We start from the raw sequence: 24307 nt of genomic DNA on the forward strand, positions 1-24307 counted from the left end.
GTTTGGCTGTTTTCAAGACAATACAGTCCATCAAATCTGAACATGGTGTAAAGTGAATCTATAGCTATTTTCAGTTAGTGATAATAATATGAATTATGATACGTGATCCCTGACCCTCGTGGATGATGTAAAAGTGTCCTGTAGATGTCTCTGAGGTCAGATCTGTGTCCATCATCAGGCCACGCTTCTGGAGCCTGCTGAGACACACACACACACACACACACACACACACACACACACACACAGAGACACACAGAGACACACACAGAGAGAGAGAGAGAGAGAGAGAGAGAGACACACAGACAAACAGAGACACACACACACACACACACACACAGAGACACACACAGAGAGAGAGAGAGAGAGAGAGAGAGAGAGAGAGACACAGACAAACAGACACACACACACACACACACACACACACACACACACACAGAGAGAGAGAGGGACACAAATACACTCTTTCAGTTCAGCGGCTCTCATCTCTCAGAGAAATCATTCAGAACACACATCTCAGTGTTTCTTTTATCACACTTGATCGTTTTCTTCTGTAGATGTCAGTCTCTAAGAGCAGACCGACTGTCAGGTCTGAGAGTTTGGGCTTTACAGTCGAGAGAAAAGAAAACATCTAAAAGGCACGGTTACGTGTTTCACTTTATCAGTTTGTCTCAATAGATTTAACGTTACATATTTTTAAAAGCGGAGTTTTTCTCCTACACTGAGCTATAAATCTCCACTTCTGCAGTATTTCACAGTTTTATTCCTGTCTGTATCCTGAAGGTTTTTACACAGGGATTTGTTTAAATGTCATTCGCTTGATTATATAACGTTACATGTTTAACGTTACTCCCCAATAATTGTGGAAATATTGTTTTCTATCTATTCTAAGTATTTTCTTGAATTATAGAGTGACAAAAAATAGACAACGTTACCATAATTTCCCTCAGTAAAAACATTTGAATCTAATATCAAGAACAAAATCAAACGATAATTATTTATCTGTCCATAACATGAAATAAAAACTAGCTTTAAAAGCACAACGATTCCGCTCAGAGTGAAACGCTCGTTAAAGTCACTCATTCTGATAAACACACAGAACACGGACAAACACTGAACGAGTAAACTCACCGGCTTCCTCTTCTGGAGATATTTCTGCTTCAATATTTCGATTCTTTCGTCGAGATCGGAGTCAGATTCGTTATTCATCTTCTTTCAAAACAGCCGCTCGTCTCTAGTAAACACTGCTGCCACCGGAAGCGGACGCGCTGCGCTCGCGCGTCAAAATAAAAGTCACCACAATGTCACATCAATGATTACTATCGTTGTTCTAACATTAATATCAGCTTCTGTGTGATTCATATTTATTAATATTATTATAAAGTATTCATATCTATTTGAAAATAAATACGTTTTGTAGATAATAAGCACAATAAATGAAATAATACAAAATAAAAATATGTAAATGTACAAATTGAAACAAACAAATGTATTAAAATAAATGTGTTTAGAGAAATAAGTAAACAAAAAAAATGATAAAAAAAAGTACATAAATAAATCTAAATGAAATTGTACAATTTATGTCACTTGCAACAAACTAACTGTGCTCAATGTCTGCCAGAGTCTCTGACATGATCGTGGGAAGAGAATGAAACACATACACAGGAGATGAGTTCATAGTCATGGTAAAGTTTATTTAGGATGCACAAGCAAATGTATACTCAAGAGTTAACACCTCTGCACGTAATTATACCTTACTTTTAATACTTCCTTTAACACTGAGCAATTACTAGGACAACACCTTTAAAGTATCAGCAGTGATTGACACTAAAGAGGCGTATCAGAGGAGAATTACAGACTCTCTGACATGGTTTTTTCTCCATTCTGTCACCGATCGGGTTTTGGTTCCTTGCCGCTGTCGCCTCTGGCTTGCTTAGTTGGGGTCACTTCATCTACAACGATATCGTTGACTTGATTGCAAATAAATGCACAGACACTATTTAAACTGAACAGAGATGACATAACTGAATTCAATGATGAACTGCCTTTAACTGTAATTTTGCATTATTGACACACTGTTTTCCAAATGAATGTTGTTCAGTGCTTTGACGCAATGTATTTTGTTTAAAGCACTATATAAATAAAGGTGATTGATTGATTGATGCATTAAACATGCATTCAGAGGATCTGTTGTATCCTGTTGTAGCAAACTGATTGGGAGAACTACCAAAACCAAAAGTGATTGCAGATCCATTTTTGCTTTTCAGAATTTACTTCATCACCATGCATAACTACAAATCTCCCACTGTGCCCCTTAATCAGGGAGTGCCACAGGGCTCAGTTCTAGGGACATTATTATTTATCATTTATATTATGCCCCTCAGAGAAATTATTCGCCACCATAGTTTTCAGTACCACTGCTTTGCTGATGATATTCAGATGTATACTTCTTACTGACCTGACTCTATTCAACAGACTGCTACTCTATTGTCATGTGTCACCGAGTTAAAAACCTGGCTTAGCTACAACTCAACTCAAAACAGAATCTGTTCAACCAATATTAATGGTCATTATATGTTTCTTCTTATAGTGTAATGGTTTAATGCAGTATCTGACTGTTTACTGTATCTGGCTGTCTGTATTATTACTATGGTTTGCAACTGCAACCACAGTCCATCCTACTGTCCATCTATGTACAGTATGTATTGCTTTTGTCATTGTGAAGCGTCCTTGAGTTTGGGAAAGGCTCTATACAAATTAAACTTATTATTATTATTATTATTATTATATATATATATATTTGGGTTTGGCTGTGAACATCCAAAGCTACAGATAGATGTGCCTTCATTTCTCAGTAGACTCTAAGCTCAAACTGCTTTATAAACATATAGTGAAAGTGAAAGTGAAGTGACATTCAGCCAAGTATGGTGACCCATACTCAGAATTTGTGCTCTAAATTTAACCCATCCGAAATGCACACACACAGAGCAGTGAACACACACACACACACACACACACACACTGTGAGCACACACCCGGAGCAGTGTTCATCATTTATGCTGCGGCGCCCGGGGAGCAGTTGGGGGTTCGATACCTTGCTCAAGGACACCTAAGTCGTGGTATTGAAGGTGGAGAGAGAACTGTACATGCACTCCCCCCACCCACAATTCCTGCCGGCCCGAGACTAGAACCCACAACCCTTCGATTGGGAGTCCAACCCTCTAACCATTAGGCCACGACTTCCCCTATATAGAATGAGTTGAGACAGGTCCATCAGCTTTAGGAGGCACAGCTGAGGAGAAAAGCACGTAAGATGTTAATAATGTTAATAATGGGAGTAACTTATATTAAACTTTAACCATCAGCAGAGGTTCACACAGAACAATGGAGGTTTCTGAAATTAGTTGATCTGACACAGAATGAGCCAGTAATGTTGTGGCTGAAGTAGCAAGATAAGATCAAAATATGTGGTTTCACAGACAGACAGGTCTTAAGCCATAGTTTAATTAGGGCATTGAAGTCATTTTTCATAAACTTGCTTTAGAAAACAGATTACTGTGTGCATCTTGAGCCAGAACAAAGGCTCTGGTGTATTTAAAGATCAATTAGTGCAGGTTTCTTTCAGTTGCACAGTTCAGACTTACAGACCTAGACCTAAGCCTTGTCTGTGACATCAGGGGAATATTAATGTTAATAAAGTTTTCTCACCTCCCCCAGATCTGATCTTGATCTCGGTCTCTTTGGTGACCTCCAGCAATCGCTCTTGCATTTTAGAAAGCAGCAGCTCCACATTGGAAAAGTAGGCTTTTGGATTTTTAGAAATGTTGGAAAGATCTTCAGATTTTTCGGATATGTATTTTGGGTAATTCTACACAAAGAATACAAATATTATATCAAAAGCCTACATACAAAAAGATGCTGAAACATAGATATAATCAAGCAGATTTCTCAACAATACATTTTCCTTCAAAACTAATGAACTGTTTTTTGTTTAGTTTTTTTAGATAAGAGTTTTGATAAATCCATCTGTTGATCATCATCGTCTGAGTTAGTTTGCAGTACCTGCAGGAAGTGAATGTGGTCTTCAGTGGTCAAGAGCTGACCGAGCTCAGACTCCTTCATCCTGAGGTCAGAGATCTTCAGCTGGACTTTCTCCTGAAGTCCTTCGATGCGACTGAGTTCATCTCTCTGTCGCTCTGTGATCAGTTCTTTCACACGGACGCTTGTTTTCTGAACGGAGGACAGCACTTCACTGAAGATGCGCTCACTTTCAGAGACTGCCGTCTGCGCTGAACACTGGTCCACAAACAACACTCTTCAATCAACACATCCTTGTTTCTCACAGACTAACAAACGCTTCTCAGGTGTTTCTTCAGAAATAGATGTCTCCTGAGGATGCAGTCAGTACTCACTGTGATGGACTCTTCTGCCTGCTTTAGCTCTTTCAGATCCTTCTCTCTGTCTCGGACGTTCTGCTGAAACTTCTCACGGGTTTCCATTAACTTTCCCTGGACTCAGACAAGAGCAGATAAAGCTTTTAGACTTTTAGATTAAGATACACATCATCAAGTGAAGGAAATAAATGGAATAATCCCTATCCGCAAATGGGACTCTGACACACACATACTGAATTAAAGGGACAGTTCAACCAAACATTAAAATTCTGTTATTTATTACTCCCCCTCATGGGTGACACATATTAAGATATTTTTAATGAAATCCGAGAGAAGAACTTTTTTTAAAAAGTCATTATTTTTGTTTTAATTGCACACAAATAGTATTCTCATAGTTTCATAACATTATGGTAGAAACACTGATGTTGCATGGACTATTTTACCAATGTCCTTGCTAGCTTCCTGGGTCTTAGCATTGCTGTCTATAGGCTCAGAATCATAAAGCTCTCGGATTTCATCAGAATATCTTAATTTTGGGGTTTGGAACAACATGAGGGTGAAAGTAGTAAAATCATTTCTCAATTAAATTATTTTCTCATGAATCTGAAACACCAGAAGCTCACACAAAACAATGACATACAATAAAACTGCACTAAAAAAGACAGCAAACAGCTCCTCTGTCCATCTTGTTTTACAACCCTCTCCCTCATTGACTCTGACTCACACTTTTCTCCCCCAAAAGCAAGAATATCATGTCACGTGTTATTTCTTGTGAATATGATGTTTTTTCCACTTCATGTTTGATATCATTTTAAAGGTCTCTGCACGATTGGTAAAATGGTCTCAATTTCACAGTAGTCACTTGTATTATGAGAAACACTGAAAATATTTTGTAGAATTGTGTTCTACTGAGGAAGGGGTGTGTGGCATTTTAGGGTCTAAAGTAGTTTAAGGAAGTGGTTCTTTTAATTGTGTTCACAGAGTGCTGTATCCAAGCATGTTAACAGAAAGTTGAGTGGAAGGAAAAAGTGTGGAAGAAAAAGATGCATATCCAGCTTTTTGTAGATGCTGATTTCATTTTCCATCAGGATCTGGCACCTGCCCAGACCGCCAAAAGCACCAAACGTTGGTTAAATGACCATGGTGTTGGTCACCAGACCTGAACCCCAGAGAGAATCTATGGGCTATTGTCAAGAGGAAGATGAGAAACAAGAGACCAACCAATGCAGATGAGCTGAAGGACACTGTGAAAGAAACCTGGGCTTCCAGACCACCTCAGCAGAGCCACAAACTGATCACCTCCATGCCGCGCTGAACTGAGGCAGTAATTAAAGCAAAAGGAGCCCTGACCAAGTATTGAGTACATGTACAGTAAATGAACATACTTTCCAGAAGACCAACAATTCACTGAAAATGTTTTTTTTATATATTGGTCTTATGAAGTATTCTAATTTGTTGAGATAGTGAATTGGTGGGTTTTTGTTAAATGTGAGCCGAAATGATCACAATTAAAAGAACCTTCTGATTTCTGACTGTCACACTGGCTTACGTTACAGATTTCGTGATTATAGAAAGAAATACACTTTTAATTTTTTTGCTAGCAGGCTGCAGCACTTAAATGTATTCTAATTATATATAAAATCATATATTTATGTAAAAACTGAACAGTCACTCGGTGTTTTTCTAACGTTCACACACTCAAGAAAAATCTGTTGTTTAAAAAAACTGCACATTTGAACGTTCAACGTTCTTGAAATTTTTTAGCTGGCTAAAGGTCCTGTCCGGTGTTGTGCCCAATTTTGACCCCCTGCCAATACTAGGGGGTTGAAATTGGGCACAACACCTGTTCCGGTCTCATGAAAATGCGTTAAAATAGTACACCAAATATAAACAGAAAATCGTGGTATTACGCAGAAATTGACTTTGGTGTGTATGATACAGATGGGTTTGGCGTGCATGTAAAACGCAGTTTTCGCGTGCATATGATACGCATCTACCACACAAACCTAATTATACTCATTGCATATCATATGCACGCATATGCAGTCCATTTCTACGTGTAAACAGTAGGCCAAATCGAAACATGGACTCTACGCACAAATATCTACGCACTTTCACAAGATCGGGTTGGATCGTCGGTTATCAATCAGAGAAGATCTACCTGTCTGTCTGCTCTTTCCTCTGAAGCTGAGACGCTGTCGTGCTCCTTGTGTTCATGTATAGCACACAGCACACAGACACACTTCTGATCAGTGCGACAGAACACATCCAGCAGTTTCCCATGAAGAGAGCAGGTTTTGCTCTGAAGATCCGTGACTTCGGTCAGAAGGTGTTTTCTCCATCCGTGGAGATCATTGTGTTTCTCCAGGTGATTTCTGCAGAATGAGGAGACACAGGTGAGGCAGGATTGCACCGCTTTGGTTCTTCTGGAGGTGCAGGAATCACAGCTCACTTCATGTGCTTCAGCATCTTCCTCATCCTCCTCCTTTGGTCTCATCTTCATCAGTTTCTCAGAAAGATCCTTCATCTGCAGCCAGTCAGTGATAACAGGTCTGTTGGGAAAAGTGTGTTTGCACTGAGGACATCTGCACACATCTTTATCCCACAAACCTGTAATGCATTCCTTACAGAACATGTGTCCACAGGGAATAATCGCTGGATTTTTAAAGAAATCCAGACAGACGCAACAGATGAGAGATTCCCGATCGTCCGCCATATTTCAGTCTTCCCCATATAACAGAAAAGAGGTTTCTTCTGTTCGGAAACAGTGACTCACTCTATGGAGTCAAAACAATGCCACACACACTTGCAAAATAATTTAAGTATTGCAAAATATTGCAAAAAAAAAAAAAAAAAAGCCAACGAAAATGAAGGTATTGAGAAAAAAAATGAATGTGATTGCAAACAAAAATAAGTAATTCCAAAGGAAGATTAAATATTGCAAAAATTTACCTTGGCTAACAAAAATAATTTCTTATAAAGTTTATCAAATAACATTCTAAAGATATATCGAGAATGTAGATCTAAGAAAATTTCTCTCAGGGTTATGACGTGACATTCAGCCAAGTATGGTAACCCATACTCGGAATTTGTGCTCTGCATTTAACCCATCCGAAGTGCGTGCGCACACACACACACACACACACACACACACACACACACACACACACACACACACACACACACACACACACACACACACACACACACCTGTCAGCCTGGGACTCGAACTCACAACCTTTCGATTGGGAGTCCGAATCTCTAACCATTAGGCCACGACTTCCCTTATGAGAATGTCTATCAAATATAATTGAAGTAAGATGTTCCATAAACATTATTTGAAGAATGTTTTGTCCTAATATTTTTAACTCTTCAAACGCTAGTGAAAGTTGTGAGAATGTTCTGTTAGCGGCTCCAGTATCCTGTGTTTCCAGATTAACTCTTCGTCTTGCAGTTGATTGTATAAACCTCCAGAGAAGAGCAATAAATCCTCTTATACAATAAAAAATCCCCCAAAATGTCTTTGTTAAATTAAGTTTTTATATGTTTTTCATGCCCTTTAATTTGAGTATAAATGTAGTTGGAGTCCCTGTATTTCGATAGACGGTTTTTGCTAAATGTCTCATGAAAACCGACTTTTGACAGATATCTGAAAGTAAAAAACAAGAGCACCAAGAACAAGTCTGAAGTTTGAACAGCTTTATTTTCCGATCGTGAGACACTGACAGTCTGTCAAGGTTTTTTTGAAGGAATCTGCCAGACCTCGAGTCGTAAACTTGGCACCAAACTGCTGAACTTCAGCATCTCCGTCTGTGGGAATATGAGCACAGTATGAGTAAATTAACTGTGAGACGAGATGTGATCTGTGGAGGTTTAGCAGTTTCTACCTGAGGGGTCTTCAGCCGTCCAGGACACTGCGAATATTTTATGCATATTTAAAACATATGTTTTTTCTTTTTACAGCATGAACTGGGTTTTTTGTTTGAAATTGGGTCAATTGCACAAGGATTATCAAATCTATACATGAAAAACTTCTTATTGGTTATGATTTCAGTATGTTACGGAGAAACAATTACCCCAAAACAATGTATGACTTCTGCAAAATTTCAAGAATTCAAGAATGTTTAATTTGACTGCACTTTTACACAGACAAATGTAAAAAGCTGCTTCTAGCAAGGAAGTGACTGGATATCTACATGATTAACTGCTTCATCATCATCATCACTGTTCTCTTCCTCTCTGTGATTTTGTGTCTCTATTGCAGCTCCAGCATCTATAAAAATAAACATAGAGAAAAGATAACCATAACATCCTTATTAGCAGTATTAGCGTGCTACATATCTCAGTAACATACCATGATCACCGACTGCATCAGGATACAACTTTCCTTTCAGAGATCTGACAGCTACTTCAAAATCTTCATCTAAGCGAGAGAAACACAGCTAGAGGTTAACACGGGTTAATGCATGCTTTGAGCTGTGGGGCATAAAGAGACAAGAAACCAGAAGACTGTGTGTTTCTAGGGTTGGGTATCGTAATTTGATCAATTCAGATTCCTATTCAGATCGATTCCCAATTTTGATTCCAATGTGGTTAAAAAAGGGTTTAGTGCTCTTACGATTTAGTGCTCAGATCTCGCAATTCAACATTAAAATCTCACAATTCAGTCATTATATTTAGCAAATCAGGCACAAACAAGCTTCTACATAATTGAAGGAAACAATTTTTCTAATTAAAAGTTTGCCTTCCTCCTGATAAAACTGTGAATATTACGGTCACCTGTCTCAGGTGTCTCTGCTCCAGTGAATGAAGCGGCCGCTGCTTCTTCAAAGCGTTTCTTGAAAGCGTCTGCCGTCTCCTGCAGTTTAAACCGTGCTGCTAATGTCTGAACGCTGCCGTCTCCATCAGCGAAATCAAGAGCGCTCCATGTCCACGCTTTCTCAGACGCTTTCATCGGCTCCAGCTTCATGTTTGGAGTGATCCAGTGGTTTGCACACAACTTCAGGACCTTCTCTCTCCTCATCACGAGTCTTGCACGTCTGCTGTCGTTGTTCTGAAGTATTTTAAGCTCACCTACGCCTCTTTCCTTCCACTGCGGTGATTCTTTGTCATAGCGATATAGTTTGGCTCTGTGACTGAAAACCACTTGCTCATTCTCCTCTCCAGTCGAGATCTCAACCAGATCAGGTAACAGCACAACCGGCTTATAGTACTCTTGGGTTTCATGTTTACATCTTTCTTCTTCATGAGCTGAGCCAGAAGCCTCCACAGATGTGGATATAAGGGGAACGTGCTGGAAACTGAAGGTAAATTCTGCCACTGATTCCCCAAAACTGAAAACATCCTTCTGGTCCCGCTGAGCAGGACCTGGAGAGGACTTTATCTGGACTGTTGCTGAAATGTCGTTTCAAAGATGGAACAAGTTATTTGAAGAAAGATTGTAAGGACAAACACAAAATAGTGAATCAATACAACCAGGAACATGTATTAAGAAAGTAAATAAGGTCAAATCTGATGTTATCTTGATGTTATCACCCCTCATGTCATCCAAGATATTCATGTCTTTCTTTCTTCATTCGCAAAGAAATTAATTTATTTTTCAGGAAAACATCCAGGATTTTCTCCATATAGTGTGCTTCAATGGCGATCAATGTATTGAAGGTTAAAATACAGTTTTAATGCAGCATCAAAGGACCCTACACTTTTTAAATGCTAGATATGGCTGTCCACGCTTTTATTACTTCACGATTAGATTACTGCAACTCACTATATAGCGGCATTTCAAAGTCGCAAACTACTCGCCTACAGCTGGTCCAAAATGCCACTGCTAGATTTCTCCAAAATAGTTGTAAATGTGACCACATCAGCCCCATACTGAGGGCCCTACACTGGCTGCCTCTTCAATTTATAATCGAGCTTCTGCATTTCTATACTCCCACTAGACGTCTAAGATCCAGTGACCACAATCTCCTTGTAGTTCCTCAGTCCAGACTAAAACGTAGAGGGGATAAAGGTTTTCTGTTGTTGGGCCTCGGTTAAGAAACAATCTTCTGCTTGGGATTATCCATTCTTCAGTCTCTTTTAAAAACACACTTTTTTGATCTGGCCTATTAATATCCCATTATTCTTCATTGTGATATGGTCTTGTTTATCTCTCACTACTTTGGTATTAAATTCATGTTTTCTTCTTTCTGTTTTATGTGTTTATGGTTGGCTTTTAATGTTTAGCACTTTGGTCAGTCTTGTGGCTGTTTTTCAATCCATTGAGCTCCACTGAAGTCCACTATATGGAGGAATATACTGGAATATTTTCCTCAAAAAACGTAATTTCTTCACGACTGAAGAAAGAAAGACTTAGATGTCTTGGATTATGATGGAGTGAGTAAATGATCAGAATTTTGTTTATTCTGGAAGTGAACTGATCTTTAAATATCAAGATGTTACCAGGGTTATTATTATTATTAGCAAAAAAAAAAAAATCCCCCCAAATGAATAATACATTTTATACACATATTAACAAAAAACTAATTGACTAAATTTTTTACTTAAAATGAAAAAAATGAAAAAATAATTTAATATTTTAAAATAGCCTAAATAGCCTGACCTAATCTAGAAGAGACACGGGAACGGAGAGTTTACTGAAGTCTTCTCACCTTCTCCAGATCTGATCTTGATCTCGGTCTCTTTGGTGACCTCCAGCAATCGCTCTTGCATTTCAGAAAGCAGCAGCTCCACATTGGAAAAGTAGGCTTTTGGATTTTCATAAATGTTGGAAAGATCTTCGTATTCTTTAGACATGGATTCTTCACAGTCAGATGGATAATTCTACAGATTACAAATAATGCAGAATAAAGAAAATACGTTCCGAACTAAAATCTTCGACATTGATTGTAAACTTTGTCAATATCCTAAATTCAAAAATACACTGAAAAGTAAATACGATCAAGCATGATCAAGGAGCAAGTGTTGTTCTTTTCTAAACTGAAGAAATGATAATTTTAATAGCTAAAATAAGTTTTTGTTTGTTCCTCTGAAGGTAAGTGTGTGATGGTGTACCTGCAGGAAGTGAATGTGGTCTTCAGTGGTCAAGAGCTGACCGAGCTCAGACTCCTTCATCCTGAGGTCAGAGATCTTCTGCTGGACTTTCTCCTGAAGTCCTTCGATGCGACTGAGTTCATCTCTCTGTCTCTCTGTGATCAGTTCTTCCACACGGACGCTTGTTTTCTGAACAGAGGACAGCACTTCACTGAAGATGCGCTCACTTTCAGAGACTGCCGTCTGCGCTGAACACTGGTCCACAAACAACACTCTTCAATCAACACATCCTTGTTTCTCACAGACTAACAAACGCTTCTCAGCTGTTTCTTCAGAAATAGATGTCTCCTGAGGATGCAGTCAGTACTCACTGTGATGGACTCTTCTGCCTGCTTTAGCTCTTTCAGATCCTTCTCTCTGTCTCGGACGTTCTGCTGAAACTTCTCACGGGTTTCCATTAACTTTCCCTGGCCACAGAATAGAGTTCAATATTTTAGCTTTTATTAAAACTTGCAATCACACATACAGTACTGTTAACGTTTAGATACTAGAATCCCCATATACACTGAGTTTGATTAAATCTGTTAAATCTGTTCTATGCAACTGTTTTGATAGAATGAAACCAGTTACATTTCTAGTTTCAACATTGTTTACTGTTCAGATGTTCCCCTTTACAAGGGAAAAAGTATCATCTGTATGCAAGTTGACCCACATTTGGTTTCTGACCACTGAAAATGTCTACAATTTATCTATTTACAAAAGGAGACACAATATAGCCACATGAAAATCCATATATCTGAGGGAATGAACAATACAGAGCTTTAAATGAAGACGCTACTGTTAAAGAAAACTTTGTTAAGAACTCAAATCTAAAAGGACGTTGAGATATTTAAAGGCATGTTCACCCAAAAATGAAAATTAATAAAATAATAATAATAATGAATTTTATTTGAAGGGCCTTTCACAAAACTCAGGTTATGGATAGCCTTGAATGCAAAAAGGAGGATTTTGAATTCAACTCTGGATTTAATCACAAGCCAGTGCAAAATATTACCAAGTGGAAGGAGATAAATAATGTATAGAAGGGGCTCCAGGACAGAGCCCTGGGGAACACCAGTGCAGATCATGTAAAACTGGAATAATGTGGTGAAAGAAGGGAGTATTGGTGATGAAGCGAGCGGCAGAATTCTGGACCAGTTGAAGCTTGTGGGTGGATTTGTTAGGGAGCCAATAGAGAAGAGAATTACAGTAATCAATACGGGAAGTGACCAGAATATGGACAAGGATAGAGGTGGAACAGGAAGTGAGAAAGGGACGAAGACAATTAATGTTACGAAGATGCAAAAAGCAGAGCATGTTTTATTATTAATATGTGGTTGAAATGATAAACTGTCGAGGATGATAGTGATACCCAAACTCTTAACCTGAGGGGAGGGGGAAACCAAGGAGTCATCAATTATGAGGGAAAACTGTCAACTTTAGAAAGTTTAGTTTTGGTGCCAACAAGAAGGATTTCTTTTATCATCACAATTAAGTTTTAAGAAGCTTAATGTGAACAAGGATTTTTAGAATTGATAAGAGTGGAGAGAGGGAGTGCTGAATTGGGTCTGCTGGAAAGGTAGAGTTGGGTGTCGTCCGCAAAACAGTGGAAATGGATATTGAATTTGCGAAAAATATTACCAAGTGGAAGGAGATAAATAATGAAAAGAAGGGGCTCCAGGACAGAGCCCTGGGGAACACCTGTGGTGACTGTGGCAGACTGAGATCTGAAAGTTTTGAGCTGAATAGACTGAGTGCGGCCTAAAAGATATGAATGAAACTAGCAGAGAGGGTTGTGAGTCATGCCACTGGAAGATAATCTGTTGAGGAGGATGAAGTGAGAGATAGTATTGAAGCCATTGAGAATTTTGGAAATGAAGGGAAGATTAGAGGGGGTGGAGGTTATTACAATTGTTGGGAACTAGTGGAAGAGAGGTGAAGAAAGTTTAGGTGCCGGTGGATATTGTAAAAATTTCTCAATGAAGAACAATGTTAGGAATCAGCACAGTAAAGGTGTGGTGTGTGGGGTGTTAAAGAGGGTTGAAGAAGTTTGTTGAATAGTGAGAACAGAGCTATGGAATTTACTTCGTTCAAACTGAATAAACCAGAGAGAAAGTTGATTTAGTTTTAATGACTGAATCCTTCTAAAGCAATAAAGTGGTTTTGTACATTTATTTATGAATAGTGAGCCCTGATTTATAATAGTCAAGTTGCCGACCTTTGGCTTTCAGTGACCGGAGCTCCGGTGTATACCAAGGAGCAGATTTAGAGAAGGTGACAGACCGGGTTTTTACCGGAGCAAGAATATTAAGGATATTGCTAAAACCATTATTATAGAGCAAGCAAATCATCTGGGGTGGAGACATTTTCCGGGATCAAAAAACTAACAGAGAAGGACATGAGAGTATCAATATTATTATCCTTAATATTCCAAAATGAGATGAGACGGGGTGGCTTGGTTATAGAAAGACCGAGTATGACAGTGAATGATGATGATGATCTGATGGAGATAGATTAACAGCAGTGCAGGTGGTGGGGGTAAGACCAGATTAAATACAAACTATGTCCTTTAAAAATGGGTGGGGAAATCAGAGTATTGATGGAATCCAAAGCATTCTAAGCATGAAGAGAAGTCTCTTGTAAGAGGCAGATTAGTATTGTCCATGTGTATGTTGAAGTCCCCAAGTAATATTACATTAGACGAGAGGGTGGAAAGTAATTGTGAGGTTTAGGGGGACGGTAAACAGCAGCAATGATCGTGGGAATCGTCCAGGCAGTTTACAAACTGTAACCTCGAATGAGCTGTAAGAAGGCACAGACACTGGCAGGACTTTCCACTTCTCACTGTAAATTATCGCAAGACCTCCACCCGCGACGAGAGCAACAGATGTAAACAAACCCAGGTGGAGTAAAATCGTTAGTTTGTGAAAAGTCACAGGGCTGTTGTCAAGTTTCAGTTAAACACAGGAAGTCAAACTAATGGTCATTGAGGAGATCCTGGATGAGATGACCCTTGCTCGTAAGAGAGCGGATGTTAAGTAAACCAAATTTGACAGAGATGGAGTTGTGTGCCGGAGTAGTATTAGCCGATCTAGCTAGATAGATTAGCTAGAACACTATGGTCTACAGCACTTTTTATGATGTATGGATGCACTTTATTTTCCTTCAAAATTCTCTACATTCACTGCCAGTATAAAGCTTGGAAGAACCAATATAACTTGTCAATATAATGCATTCATCTGAAAGCAGAAAGTCATATACACCTAGGATGGATTGAGGCTGAGTACTATTTGGGTGAACTAACCCTTTAATGCTTCCTGAGCTCCAGATAAACTAACTTTGGGGAAGTTCTCATTTTGATCTGTCACTGTTGGCATATAATTCAGCAAGGATGATTAAAGTCGCCAGATTTTACGAAGATGGCTATCAATCTCTGTGCAAAAATAATATTATGATGCTGCCGTGATCCTAAAGTAATTTTTTGATCTATCATTTTGACACCCTCTATAAAATAGTCCATTACTCAGTAAATATTGATCCATGTCATTTCAAAAATTTGGCTCTATTCTTCACTTATGTTAATCTTTCAAAAATGCAAATGTAAGCCAGGGTCATTACTGAGATCTCAGATATTATAAATCATGATCTACCTGTCTGTCTGCTCTTTCCTCTGAAGCTGAGACGCTGTCGTGCTTCTTGTGTTCATGTATAGCACACAGCACACAGACACACTTCTGATCAGTGCGACAGAACACATCCAGCAGTTTCCCATGAAGAGAGCAGGTTTTGCTCTGAAGATCCGTGGCTTCGGTCAGAAGGTGTTTCTTCCACCCAAAGAGATCATTGTGCTTCTCCAGGTGATTTCTGCAGAATGAGGAGACACAGGTGAGGCAGGATTGCACCGCTTTGGTTCTTCTGGAGGTGCAGGAATCACAGCTCACTTCATGTGCTTCAGCATCTTCATCATCCTCCTCCTTTGGTCTCATCTTCATCAGTTTCTCAGAAAGATCCTTCATCTGCAGCCAGTCACTGACAACAGGTTTGTTGGGAAAAGTGTGTTTGCACTGAGGACATCTGCACACATCTTCATCCCACAAACCTGTAATGCATTCCTTACAGAAAATGTGTCCACAGGGAATAATGACTGGGTTCCTGAAGACATCCAGACAAAGGGAACACCTGAGAGATGCCCGATCGTATAACGCTTCAGCTGCCATTTCTGCTGGATCCACAAACGAAACTTGGACGTGTAAGTTTTAGTTTCATTTGTTTGGAATCGAGTGAGTCAGCAGTGGGAACCTCTTGACTGTTTTCTTTCACTTTAATGCAATACTCTACTGTCGAGCTCTTTAATAGAGTCGGGAAACGACAATTTTGTCCTATTGTAGTGTTTTGAGTTTGACCATTCCAGCAAACTTAAAATTTTCCAAGAAATTATTTTTATTTTCATGTTTCACCATACATGTCATTATTAACAAACTTGTAGGACTATACGGAAACTGTGTATTTTGGTTTAAAAATAATGTATAGTATTTTGTGTGATGTATGATGTGTGATGTCATTTCCTTTAATTGAATTGCCCAATCGCGTCCCGCTCTCGTCAGAACAGCTTGGACTTGAGCGAGACAGGTACGTTGTAAATATGCTCCGTGACAAGGCGTTAAAATATATCAGATTGAGTTAAAATTGTGGTTGATATGTTTAGATGTTGGACTGAGTCAAATAGTCTGTTCGTTTGGCGTTATTTTTCAGTATATTATGAGTTTTGTCTTAATGAGCTGTTAATGAGTTGGTTCAAGTTACCGCCCGCGCCATTTTTGTTGGCGGTAGTTTTCTGATAAAATTGGTTCTTAAATAAAACGATAAAAGTGGATTATGTTCTTGGTCCGTGTACGTTTTGATAGTTTGTTATCCAATTTCAAATGAAATAAGCAGAAACGCGAAAACGGCCCATTTATTCCTTTTTTTTTTTTTTTTTTTTTTAAACGAGATTTCGGCTTGATTTTTCGTTTTTTAGTTCAGAGGCATAAAACGAATAAATGACTTCAAAATTCGTTTTCCACATTTGGGCGGTCCTGAGACGCCCCCTTTCGCCGATTCGTTAAGCAAATCTCAGCATGTGACGTCATCAGTAGTCGCTCGGGTCTGTTCAACAAATAATAGTCCTCTAACGTTACTATGGCTAACGATTCTTAAACTGCGCAGGGCAGGTCCTGTTGGGCTTTCTTATTTGCAACTTTACGCGTTTCACAGAAATCTTTACATCAGAAATATTAAATATTAGTCTGCCACTAGCACCGTTTTAATTAGCGGTGCGGAGTTAAATCTGTGTGGTGAAACTGCGCTAGACAGCACCGAGCGGGAGAGGATCAATGACCAGTGTTCGGTCAGCAGTCAGAACCGATGGGTACCGATGATGATGAAATACATTTGTACTGAAAATGACCCGCGAGTATGATTTACAGGACGATAGTGGAGACAATTAAAAGCGCAATATAACTTCTCTTAACAAAAACATAATAATTTTTTTTTTCTTCATATAAATGACCTTGTCTTTGTTTTAATCAAACAATTGTGAACCACAAACCGAGCCTTCGTTTTAAAGGGCGATTTCCAAATATATTTTATTTATTTGTTATAATATGGGTATTTTATTTGTCTTATTAGTTTGATTATAGTAGGCTATACGCAATTTCTTTTAAATTTATTTATTATTGTACTGTTTTACTGTTGTTTTTTAATTAACAATATATCATAACAACTTAAAAAGATGAAAATCTACAGAAGAGATTAACAAATAACATTGGTGTTGTCATAAGTTAACTAATCAATGGGAAATTTTCCTCACCGGCACAACCCTATTCTTAATGTTGGCTACATGTTACAGATTTAATGTTGAGCACATAATGTTAAAGGCTTCTTAAATACCATCACATTTGGTTGAAGAGTCAAGAAGGATGTGTTAATTTACTGTAGATTTCAATCTGTCATTAGTTGGTGTAATTATAATAGCATAAATAAAAACAAATACACGTAATAGGCTATGTATGCCAATAGGCCAAACACATCTGCTTTTCCTCTAGATCACTTTACAGTCTGATGGAAATAAACTTGTCCTGCAAAATGATGAGGTTTTGTAAAAAAAAAAAAAAACAACATTGCGAGCAAATGTCGAATTGTGTTTTGAAATTTAAATCAACAATGTAAGAGGCTTCAGGCTGTCTGATGAACTCTGTATGAACAAACACCCAGCTTTGCAGTATAGGTGGCACAGAAACAGCATCTGACCTGGCATTTAGATGTACTTTACACACTGTCTATTGCAGCTCAAAGGAGGCACTGTTTACATTGCAATTTCATTCTAAGAGGCTATTAAATGTGAAGTGACAACATGACACTACTTTCAATATATATATATATATAAAAAACACCAGCACTTGGTGGCAAGCCACCCTGATAATGACTAAATACCAGTTTACTCATTTAGGCTCACAATAAGCAGATTACATAATTATACCATAAAAAAAAAAAAAAAATCTGTGTGTGTAAAAGCAGGAAGTCCAGTCCTGGCTGTATTTTTATTCCACAGGAACTTGATCTAGTTCACTTGTTAAAGGATACTCCACTTTAAAATAAATTCTGTCATCATATACTCACTCTCATGTTTTTTCAATCCTTTATGAATTTCTTTCTTCTGCTGAATAGATAATAAAATATATGTAATATTATTATATATTATATATAATATATATATTTTCCTACTATGGAAGTCAATGAGACCAGAAACTGTCTACCCAAGTCGGTACTATATGTAGTAAGGGACTTGTATCATCAAAATGCATCATGGCCCTTTCCACATTTCCAGGATCCTCGAATGATTTCTGCATTCTCGTTTGCTCCAATAGCACAAGAAAAACCCACAATGACATTGTCATGAATTTCCAAAAGAGGAAAAAAAAAATAGAGGGAGTTTGATTACAGTCATCAGAAGAGAGAAAAGCATCAAATGTAATCATTCTTTTAAAAAAATAAAATAAAAATCTCCCGGCAGCATTAGCTAGTGTTTTTGTAAGTGTGGAAACATCGCCATAATCACGAAAAACAGGTTTGGGGTGAAATCAGTGAATGTGAGAAACAAAACATCTAAATGGAAATATGAAAAGACATTTGTATGAGACTTTAGGTGAAGGGGACATGTACTGTATATATACACTACTGTTCAAAAGAGCAGGGTCAGTAAATTAATACTTGGACTCCTCAAGGAAACATTAAATTGATCAAGAAATATAGTACATTTATAGCATTTATAATGTAGCAAAATATTTCTATTTCTTTTGTCGTTTGAAGTTTCTGTTTATCTGTGAATCCTGAAAAAAAAAATGTAATGTAACCGTTTCCACAAAAATATTGTTCAGCTGTTTTCAATATTGATAATAATCAGAAATGTTTCTTGAGCAGCAAATCATCATATTAGACTGATTTCTGAAGATCATGTGACACTGAAGACAGGAGGAATAAGCCTGAAATCACAGAAATAAATCAGATTTTAACATATATTCTCATAGAAATCTTCTATTTTAAATTCTAGTATACTATTTCACAATATTGCTGATTTCACTGTATTTTTGATTAAATAAATGCAGCCTTTGTGAACAGTTTCTGACTTTATCTAATGATGTAATCGACCCAAAATTTTTGAGCAGTAGTGTATGAATTAAGCTTGTTTAATTAGTAAATTACTATTTAGTTGTTAAATTTCAATCACGTTGTATTTTAACTCAAAATATAATGTTTCAAATATTTAATTTTTTTTTATTTGCATCCTTGCATTCTATTTTATTATTTTTTTAGAAAAAAAGAATACATTTTACTGACCACAAACTTGTTTATTGTTAGAAAAGTCTTCTATTTTAAATAAATGCTCTTCTTTTTGACATTTCATTCATCAAAGAATCCTGAAAGAAGTATCACAGTTTCAGCAGCACAACTCTGATAATAAATCATCATATTATTCTGAATGATTTCTGAAAATCATGTGTTTCAAGATTCATTCATTCGCGGGTTCGATCCATGGACAGTGCAATATAAAATAACGCAGATGAAAATATACAGAAATATAGCAGTGTAAGAATGAAATGAAAGTAAACAATAAAAATATAAGAATAAAATATAAAACAGATGTATATTGTAGAATTAAATATAGAACGCAAAATAATGTGCATGAGTGTAAACTGTAGTCTTAAATATTAAGATGTACAAGAAGCAAATGTGCAAAACAGGGCGACACTGTCAGTGTGTCTATGTGAGGTAGTGAATATAGTAAAAAGATAAAGTGCACATTAAGTGGAGGCATGAGGATGATAAGAAGCTGGTTTAGAGTTTAAGAGCCTGATGGCCTGGGGGAAGAAACTCCTCCTGAGTCTCTCAGTTTTTGCCATCAGGCTACGGAAGCGCTTACCAGATGGCAGCAAAGTGAAAATATGGTTACTGGGGTGGGTGTAGTCTTTGATGATTTTAGCAGCTCTACTTCTGCAGTGTTTGAGGTAGATGTCCTGCAGAGAGGGGAGAGCAGACCCTGAAATGCGCTCAGCTAAGCGCACATCTCTCTGCAGGGCTTTGCAGTCTTGACTGGAGCTGTTCCCATACCACACAGAGTCAATACACTTTCTATAGCCCCAGAATCGAAAGTTTTCAGGATTGCTGGTGAGACCCTGAATTTCCTCAGCTGTCGCAGATGGTACAGTCTTTGTCTGGCTTTATTAACCTGTGTTTGGATGCGAGTAGTCCAAGACAGGTCCTCTGAGATGTTTACACCAAGGTACTTGAAGCTGCTCACCCTCTCCACAGGGGTCCCGCTGATCATAAGAGGAGTATAGGGCTGCTGCTGTCCACAATCAGTTCTTTAGTTTTGCTCACATTCAGAGAGAGACAGTTGTCCTGGCACCATGATGTCAATTTCTCTATCTCATCCAAGTATGCGGTCTCATTATTGTTGTGAATGAGGCCCAGAACCACAGTATCATCAGCAAATTTGATAATGGATGTGGAGCTGTGTGAAGACACACAGTCATGTGTGTAGAGAGAGTAGAGCAGCAAATAATGTTTTACTTCATAATAATATTTGTTTTTTTCCTGTATTTTTGGTCAAATAAATGCATTGATGCATTTGATGAGTAAACTTCTGTAAGAGAAAAAAAAAAAAAAAACCATAAAAAATCATTCTGATCCCAAACTCTGACCGGTGTGTGTGTGTGTTTAAGTAATTAATAGCAAGCTATAGTCATATGAATTCTTTTGATAGTGTCAGATGAGACCGTCCTGGGACTTGTACAATATCATAAAAGTGTTAAACTGGATTATTAAGACTGTGATGTGTTTAGGGATCATTTTTAAGACTTTGACCCTGTCCAGATACCCACACTTGCAGTCTTGGCCACTTGAGAGTGTGTGTACATGACAGTGTGTAAACGAGACTGTCCCCGGTCTTAATAATGCCAAAGCACAGCGTCCTTAACACACACTAAACCTCTCCAATACTGCTTCAGAGCGCTATACAAAGCTTAGTGTATCCCATCATGCATCATGTTTTGGAATAAATCGTCAGACTTTTTGCCGAGATCTCACAAGAGGTCATGGAAAGCTGTCCAATGTACAGTATGTGAAATATTGATAATTGGATATTAAAAATCTCTTTAAACACATAAGTGTCCCATAAGGCAGTGGCTCCCAATCCTGGTCCTGGAGAACCCCAACACTGCACATTTGAGATGTCTCCCTGATCAAACACACCTGATTCAACTCATCAGCTCATCAGTGAAGACTCCAAGGCAGATAAGAGAGACACCAAAACCGTGCAGTGCTGGGGTTCTCCAGGACCAGGATTGGGAAACACAGTCATCAGTTCATGAAAAGTTCCACACACACTCTTGGTCATCATGCTCACTCGAACACTAGGCCAAATACAGGAAAGACTTCAAATAAGTAATCAAGTGGTCAAGTGCAAAGATGGCAAGTGTGGGTATTTGGACAGTGCAACAGTTTAAGAAACAACAAATGCTGTACAAATTATAACAGCAGGAATGTTTGATAAAAGAGACAAACTATCACAGACTTACTGCTGCATATATCTGCCTCCGCAGCTTTCTGTCTTCTCCATTTCTGAAGGAATCCCTCTCCAGAAACAACACTGGGCTGACTGCCTTTATGTCTTTTCAGCTAAAAATAAAAATAATAAAAAAGGGGAGAGAAAATAAAATTGAATTATATACAGAATGTTAATAATGATCTGTGAGCATAATATTTAGATATAAACTGATATGAATGAACTCCAAGATGAAAAAATATATATTTTTTTTATTTATTTTAAAAAAACTTTTTTTTGGATTTACATTAAAAGGTATTAAATGAATGGTACAGAACATATGATTACTGTGATATCTGTCATATAAAAGCACATAAAAACACTAACATTACAGTAATACAAACATAGCTGGTTTGGTGATTATTGTATTGTTTTATTGATTATTAATATACCATAGTAAAACTACAGTTACAGTTACTAATGTCCCGTTTACTGTGTTTTAACTTCACATTTCATTTATTACTATTGTAAGTTTCGTGATTACCATGATTTTACTACAAATACAACTTACATCATTGATCCTGAAATTAATAATAATATAAAACGGATCGAAGGTCTATGGCACGTCACGTGACAGATAGAGTTTAATCACACTAATTAGCAGCTGTGTTCATTTATTTAAACGCAATGAAACTCAAAGACAGCCGCGGATGACCGATATATTACAGCGATTAAACATATGGCGCTAATCTGATTAATAAAGAAGACAGAATACATTTTATAAAAGGCATTAAAAGAGCGTATATAGGACTACTCACCCAAACTGTGGAACTGATAGCAAGTATCGCGCGATGTGTGCTGAATGAGACTTCTTGAACGTGATTTCATAGCGATAAACATCTCATGTCTTCGTGTCGAATTCTGACGCCAAAAATTTCCCACTGAAAGCAATGAAGGTCGTAGTGCTTAGATATTCGACGCCGAGAGGCACATTTGGCGTCATAAAAGTGACGCTAGGGGCGCTTGACCATGCTTCGGTTTTTGACGCCTTTGGAGTGAGAATGGGTTGGCAATACTGTAAATAATCTTACTCTACCCTAAATCAGTGAAAATGTTTGGCTCAGTTTACAGAAAGCGTACGTCACACTTCCTTTCATTATGATGCAACATAGTTTTCTCAGATGAATATTTAACATCTTTATTCTTGTGGGGATTAGTGTATAAGTGCTATACACAAACACACACACACACCGGTCAGAGTTTGGGATCAGAATGATTTTTTATGTGTTGTTGTTGTTGTTGTTGTTTTTACAGGAGTTTATTCATCAAAACTGCATTTATTTGATCACAAATACAGGAAAAAAAGTGAAATATTATTATGAAGTAAAACAACTTTTTTATTTTAATATACATTAAAATCTATTTTATTTCTGTGATTTTCAGCATCATTCCTCCAGTCTTCAGTGTCACATGATCCTCACAAATCAGAATAATATGATGATTTATTATCAGAGTTGTGCTGCTGAAACTGTGATACTTCTTTCAGGATTCTTTGATGAATGAAATGTCAAAAAGAAGAGCATTTATTTAAAATAGAAGACTTTTCTAACAATAAACAATAGAGTTCAAAAGTTTATAACTCTTTTAGGATGTATTAAATTGATAAGAAGTGAAATCAAAGATTAGTATTGTTAGAAGAGATTTATATTTTGAATAAACGCTGTTCTTTAAAAAAAAAAGTATACATCGAAGAATCCGGAAAAAAGTATCACAGATTCCCAAATAATATTTGGCATCACAAATATTAATAATTCTTATAATAAATCATCATATTAGACTGATTTCTGAAGATCATGTGACACTGAAGACTGGAGGAATGATGCTGAAAATACAGCTGCACATCACAGAAATAAATTATATTTTAAAGGATATTAAAATATAAACCATTATTTTTTATATATTTTATTTTCATAATTTTGAATTATTACTAAATACAACTTTTTTTGTATCAAACAGTTCATTGAACAATAATACATGAAGTACCTGAAGCTGACAATGAAGTAGATGTATAATAATTAGCAAAGATTATTAATTTAGTGCTGTAAACGCGCGTGTGAGGGGCGGAGACGAGCCGCGGAGCTTCGGTGAGGACCAAACACAGCAGAACGGTAGGAAACTTCACTCCTCTTATTATTTCTCTTTTACTAAAGCGATTTATTTTTAGATACGTGGTCTGAGTCTTTCATAGAGTTGTAGAGTTATTAGAGAAATAGAGTTATTTTTTACATTCTTTGATCGAAGTTTTCAGATCGGCACTTCGGAGCCTGTTCGCGACTCGGTTGATTCAGATCGGCACTTCCGGAGCATGTTCGCGACTCGGTTGATTCAGATCGGCACTTCCGGAGCATGTTCGCGGCTCCGTTGATTCAGATTGAGACTCTGGGGACTGTTTGTGATTTATTTATTTTTTTTAATTCGGATATGTACTTCGAAGCAAGAAGTGTTTGTCAAACAGTTCATTAGTGATAACTGAATATTTGGGCCAGACGCTTTTTTTTTCTAACCTGTCGCTTTGATTTTTAAATGATTTCAATGACAGGAAGTTGCATGTATTGTGTTTTATGAATTGTGGATGGATTTATCAACTGAGAAATAAAGTTGAACAGAAATGATCATGAACTCTTTAAGAGGTCAGCTAATTCTCAGCACATAGAGACTCTTTCACCTAGATATCACACTGTAGAGACTGTGTCTGTTCCCC

At 37.5% G+C, this 24307-nt stretch overlaps 3 protein-coding genes across 5 annotated transcripts in view; all 3 read right to left on the reverse strand.

Moving 5' to 3' along the window:
• The window catches only part of ccdc138 (coiled-coil domain containing 138), a 14678-nt gene extending 13368 nt beyond the window's left edge, over window positions 1–1310 (reverse strand). Inside the window, exons 1-2 of the mRNA XM_026271052.1 lie at window positions 1129–1310; window positions 115–197 (exon numbers count right to left, since the gene is read on the reverse strand). Of these exons, the coding sequence (XP_026126837.1) occupies window positions 115–197; window positions 1129–1206 (161 nt within the window). The 5' untranslated portion in view covers window positions 1207–1310. The remainder of the gene's footprint in view (window positions 1–114; window positions 198–1128) is intronic.
• Window positions 1311–3218: 1908 nt separating this feature from the next.
• LOC113108186 (E3 ubiquitin/ISG15 ligase TRIM25) lies at window positions 3219–7148 on the reverse strand. Its single transcript, XM_026271054.1, has 5 exons — window positions 6553–7148; window positions 4410–4505; window positions 4060–4293; window positions 3706–3865; window positions 3219–3289 (listed from the first exon to the last, which is right to left on the reverse strand). The coding sequence occupies exons 1-5, from the start codon at window positions 7105–7107 to the stop codon at window positions 3243–3245; spliced, it is 1092 nt and encodes a 363-aa protein (XP_026126839.1). The 5' UTR covers window positions 7108–7148; the 3' UTR covers window positions 3219–3242.
• Window positions 7149–8083: 935 nt separating this feature from the next.
• LOC113108187 (E3 SUMO-protein ligase RanBP2-like) lies at window positions 8084–15700 on the reverse strand. Of its 3 annotated transcripts, none has more exons than XR_003292750.1 (8): window positions 15116–15700; window positions 11798–11893; window positions 11448–11681; window positions 11045–11216; window positions 9171–9785; window positions 8746–8814; window positions 8279–8664; window positions 8084–8201 (listed from the first exon to the last, which is right to left on the reverse strand). XR_003292750.1 is itself a non-coding variant. In XM_026271056.1 (8 exons), exons 1-8 carry the CDS (start codon window positions 15680–15682, stop codon window positions 8124–8126), a joined length of 1842 nt encoding a protein of 613 aa, XP_026126841.1. In that variant the 5' UTR covers window positions 15683–15700; the 3' UTR covers window positions 8086–8123. The 3 variants fall into 3 exon arrangements, 2 of the variants coding, with proteins under 2 accessions (XP_026126841.1, XP_026126840.1); XM_026271056.1 differs by having other exon boundaries at window positions 8086–8201; window positions 8588–8664; window positions 11448–11615; XM_026271055.1 differs by having other exon boundaries at window positions 8086–8201; window positions 8588–8664.
• Window positions 15701–24307: the final 8607 nt, after the last annotated feature.

The sequence above is a fragment of the Carassius auratus genome, chromosome 9 (genome assembly GCF_003368295.1).
Source record: "Carassius auratus strain Wakin chromosome 9, ASM336829v1, whole genome shotgun sequence".
Lineage (NCBI taxonomy): Eukaryota > Metazoa > Chordata > Actinopteri > Cypriniformes > Cyprinidae > Carassius > Carassius auratus.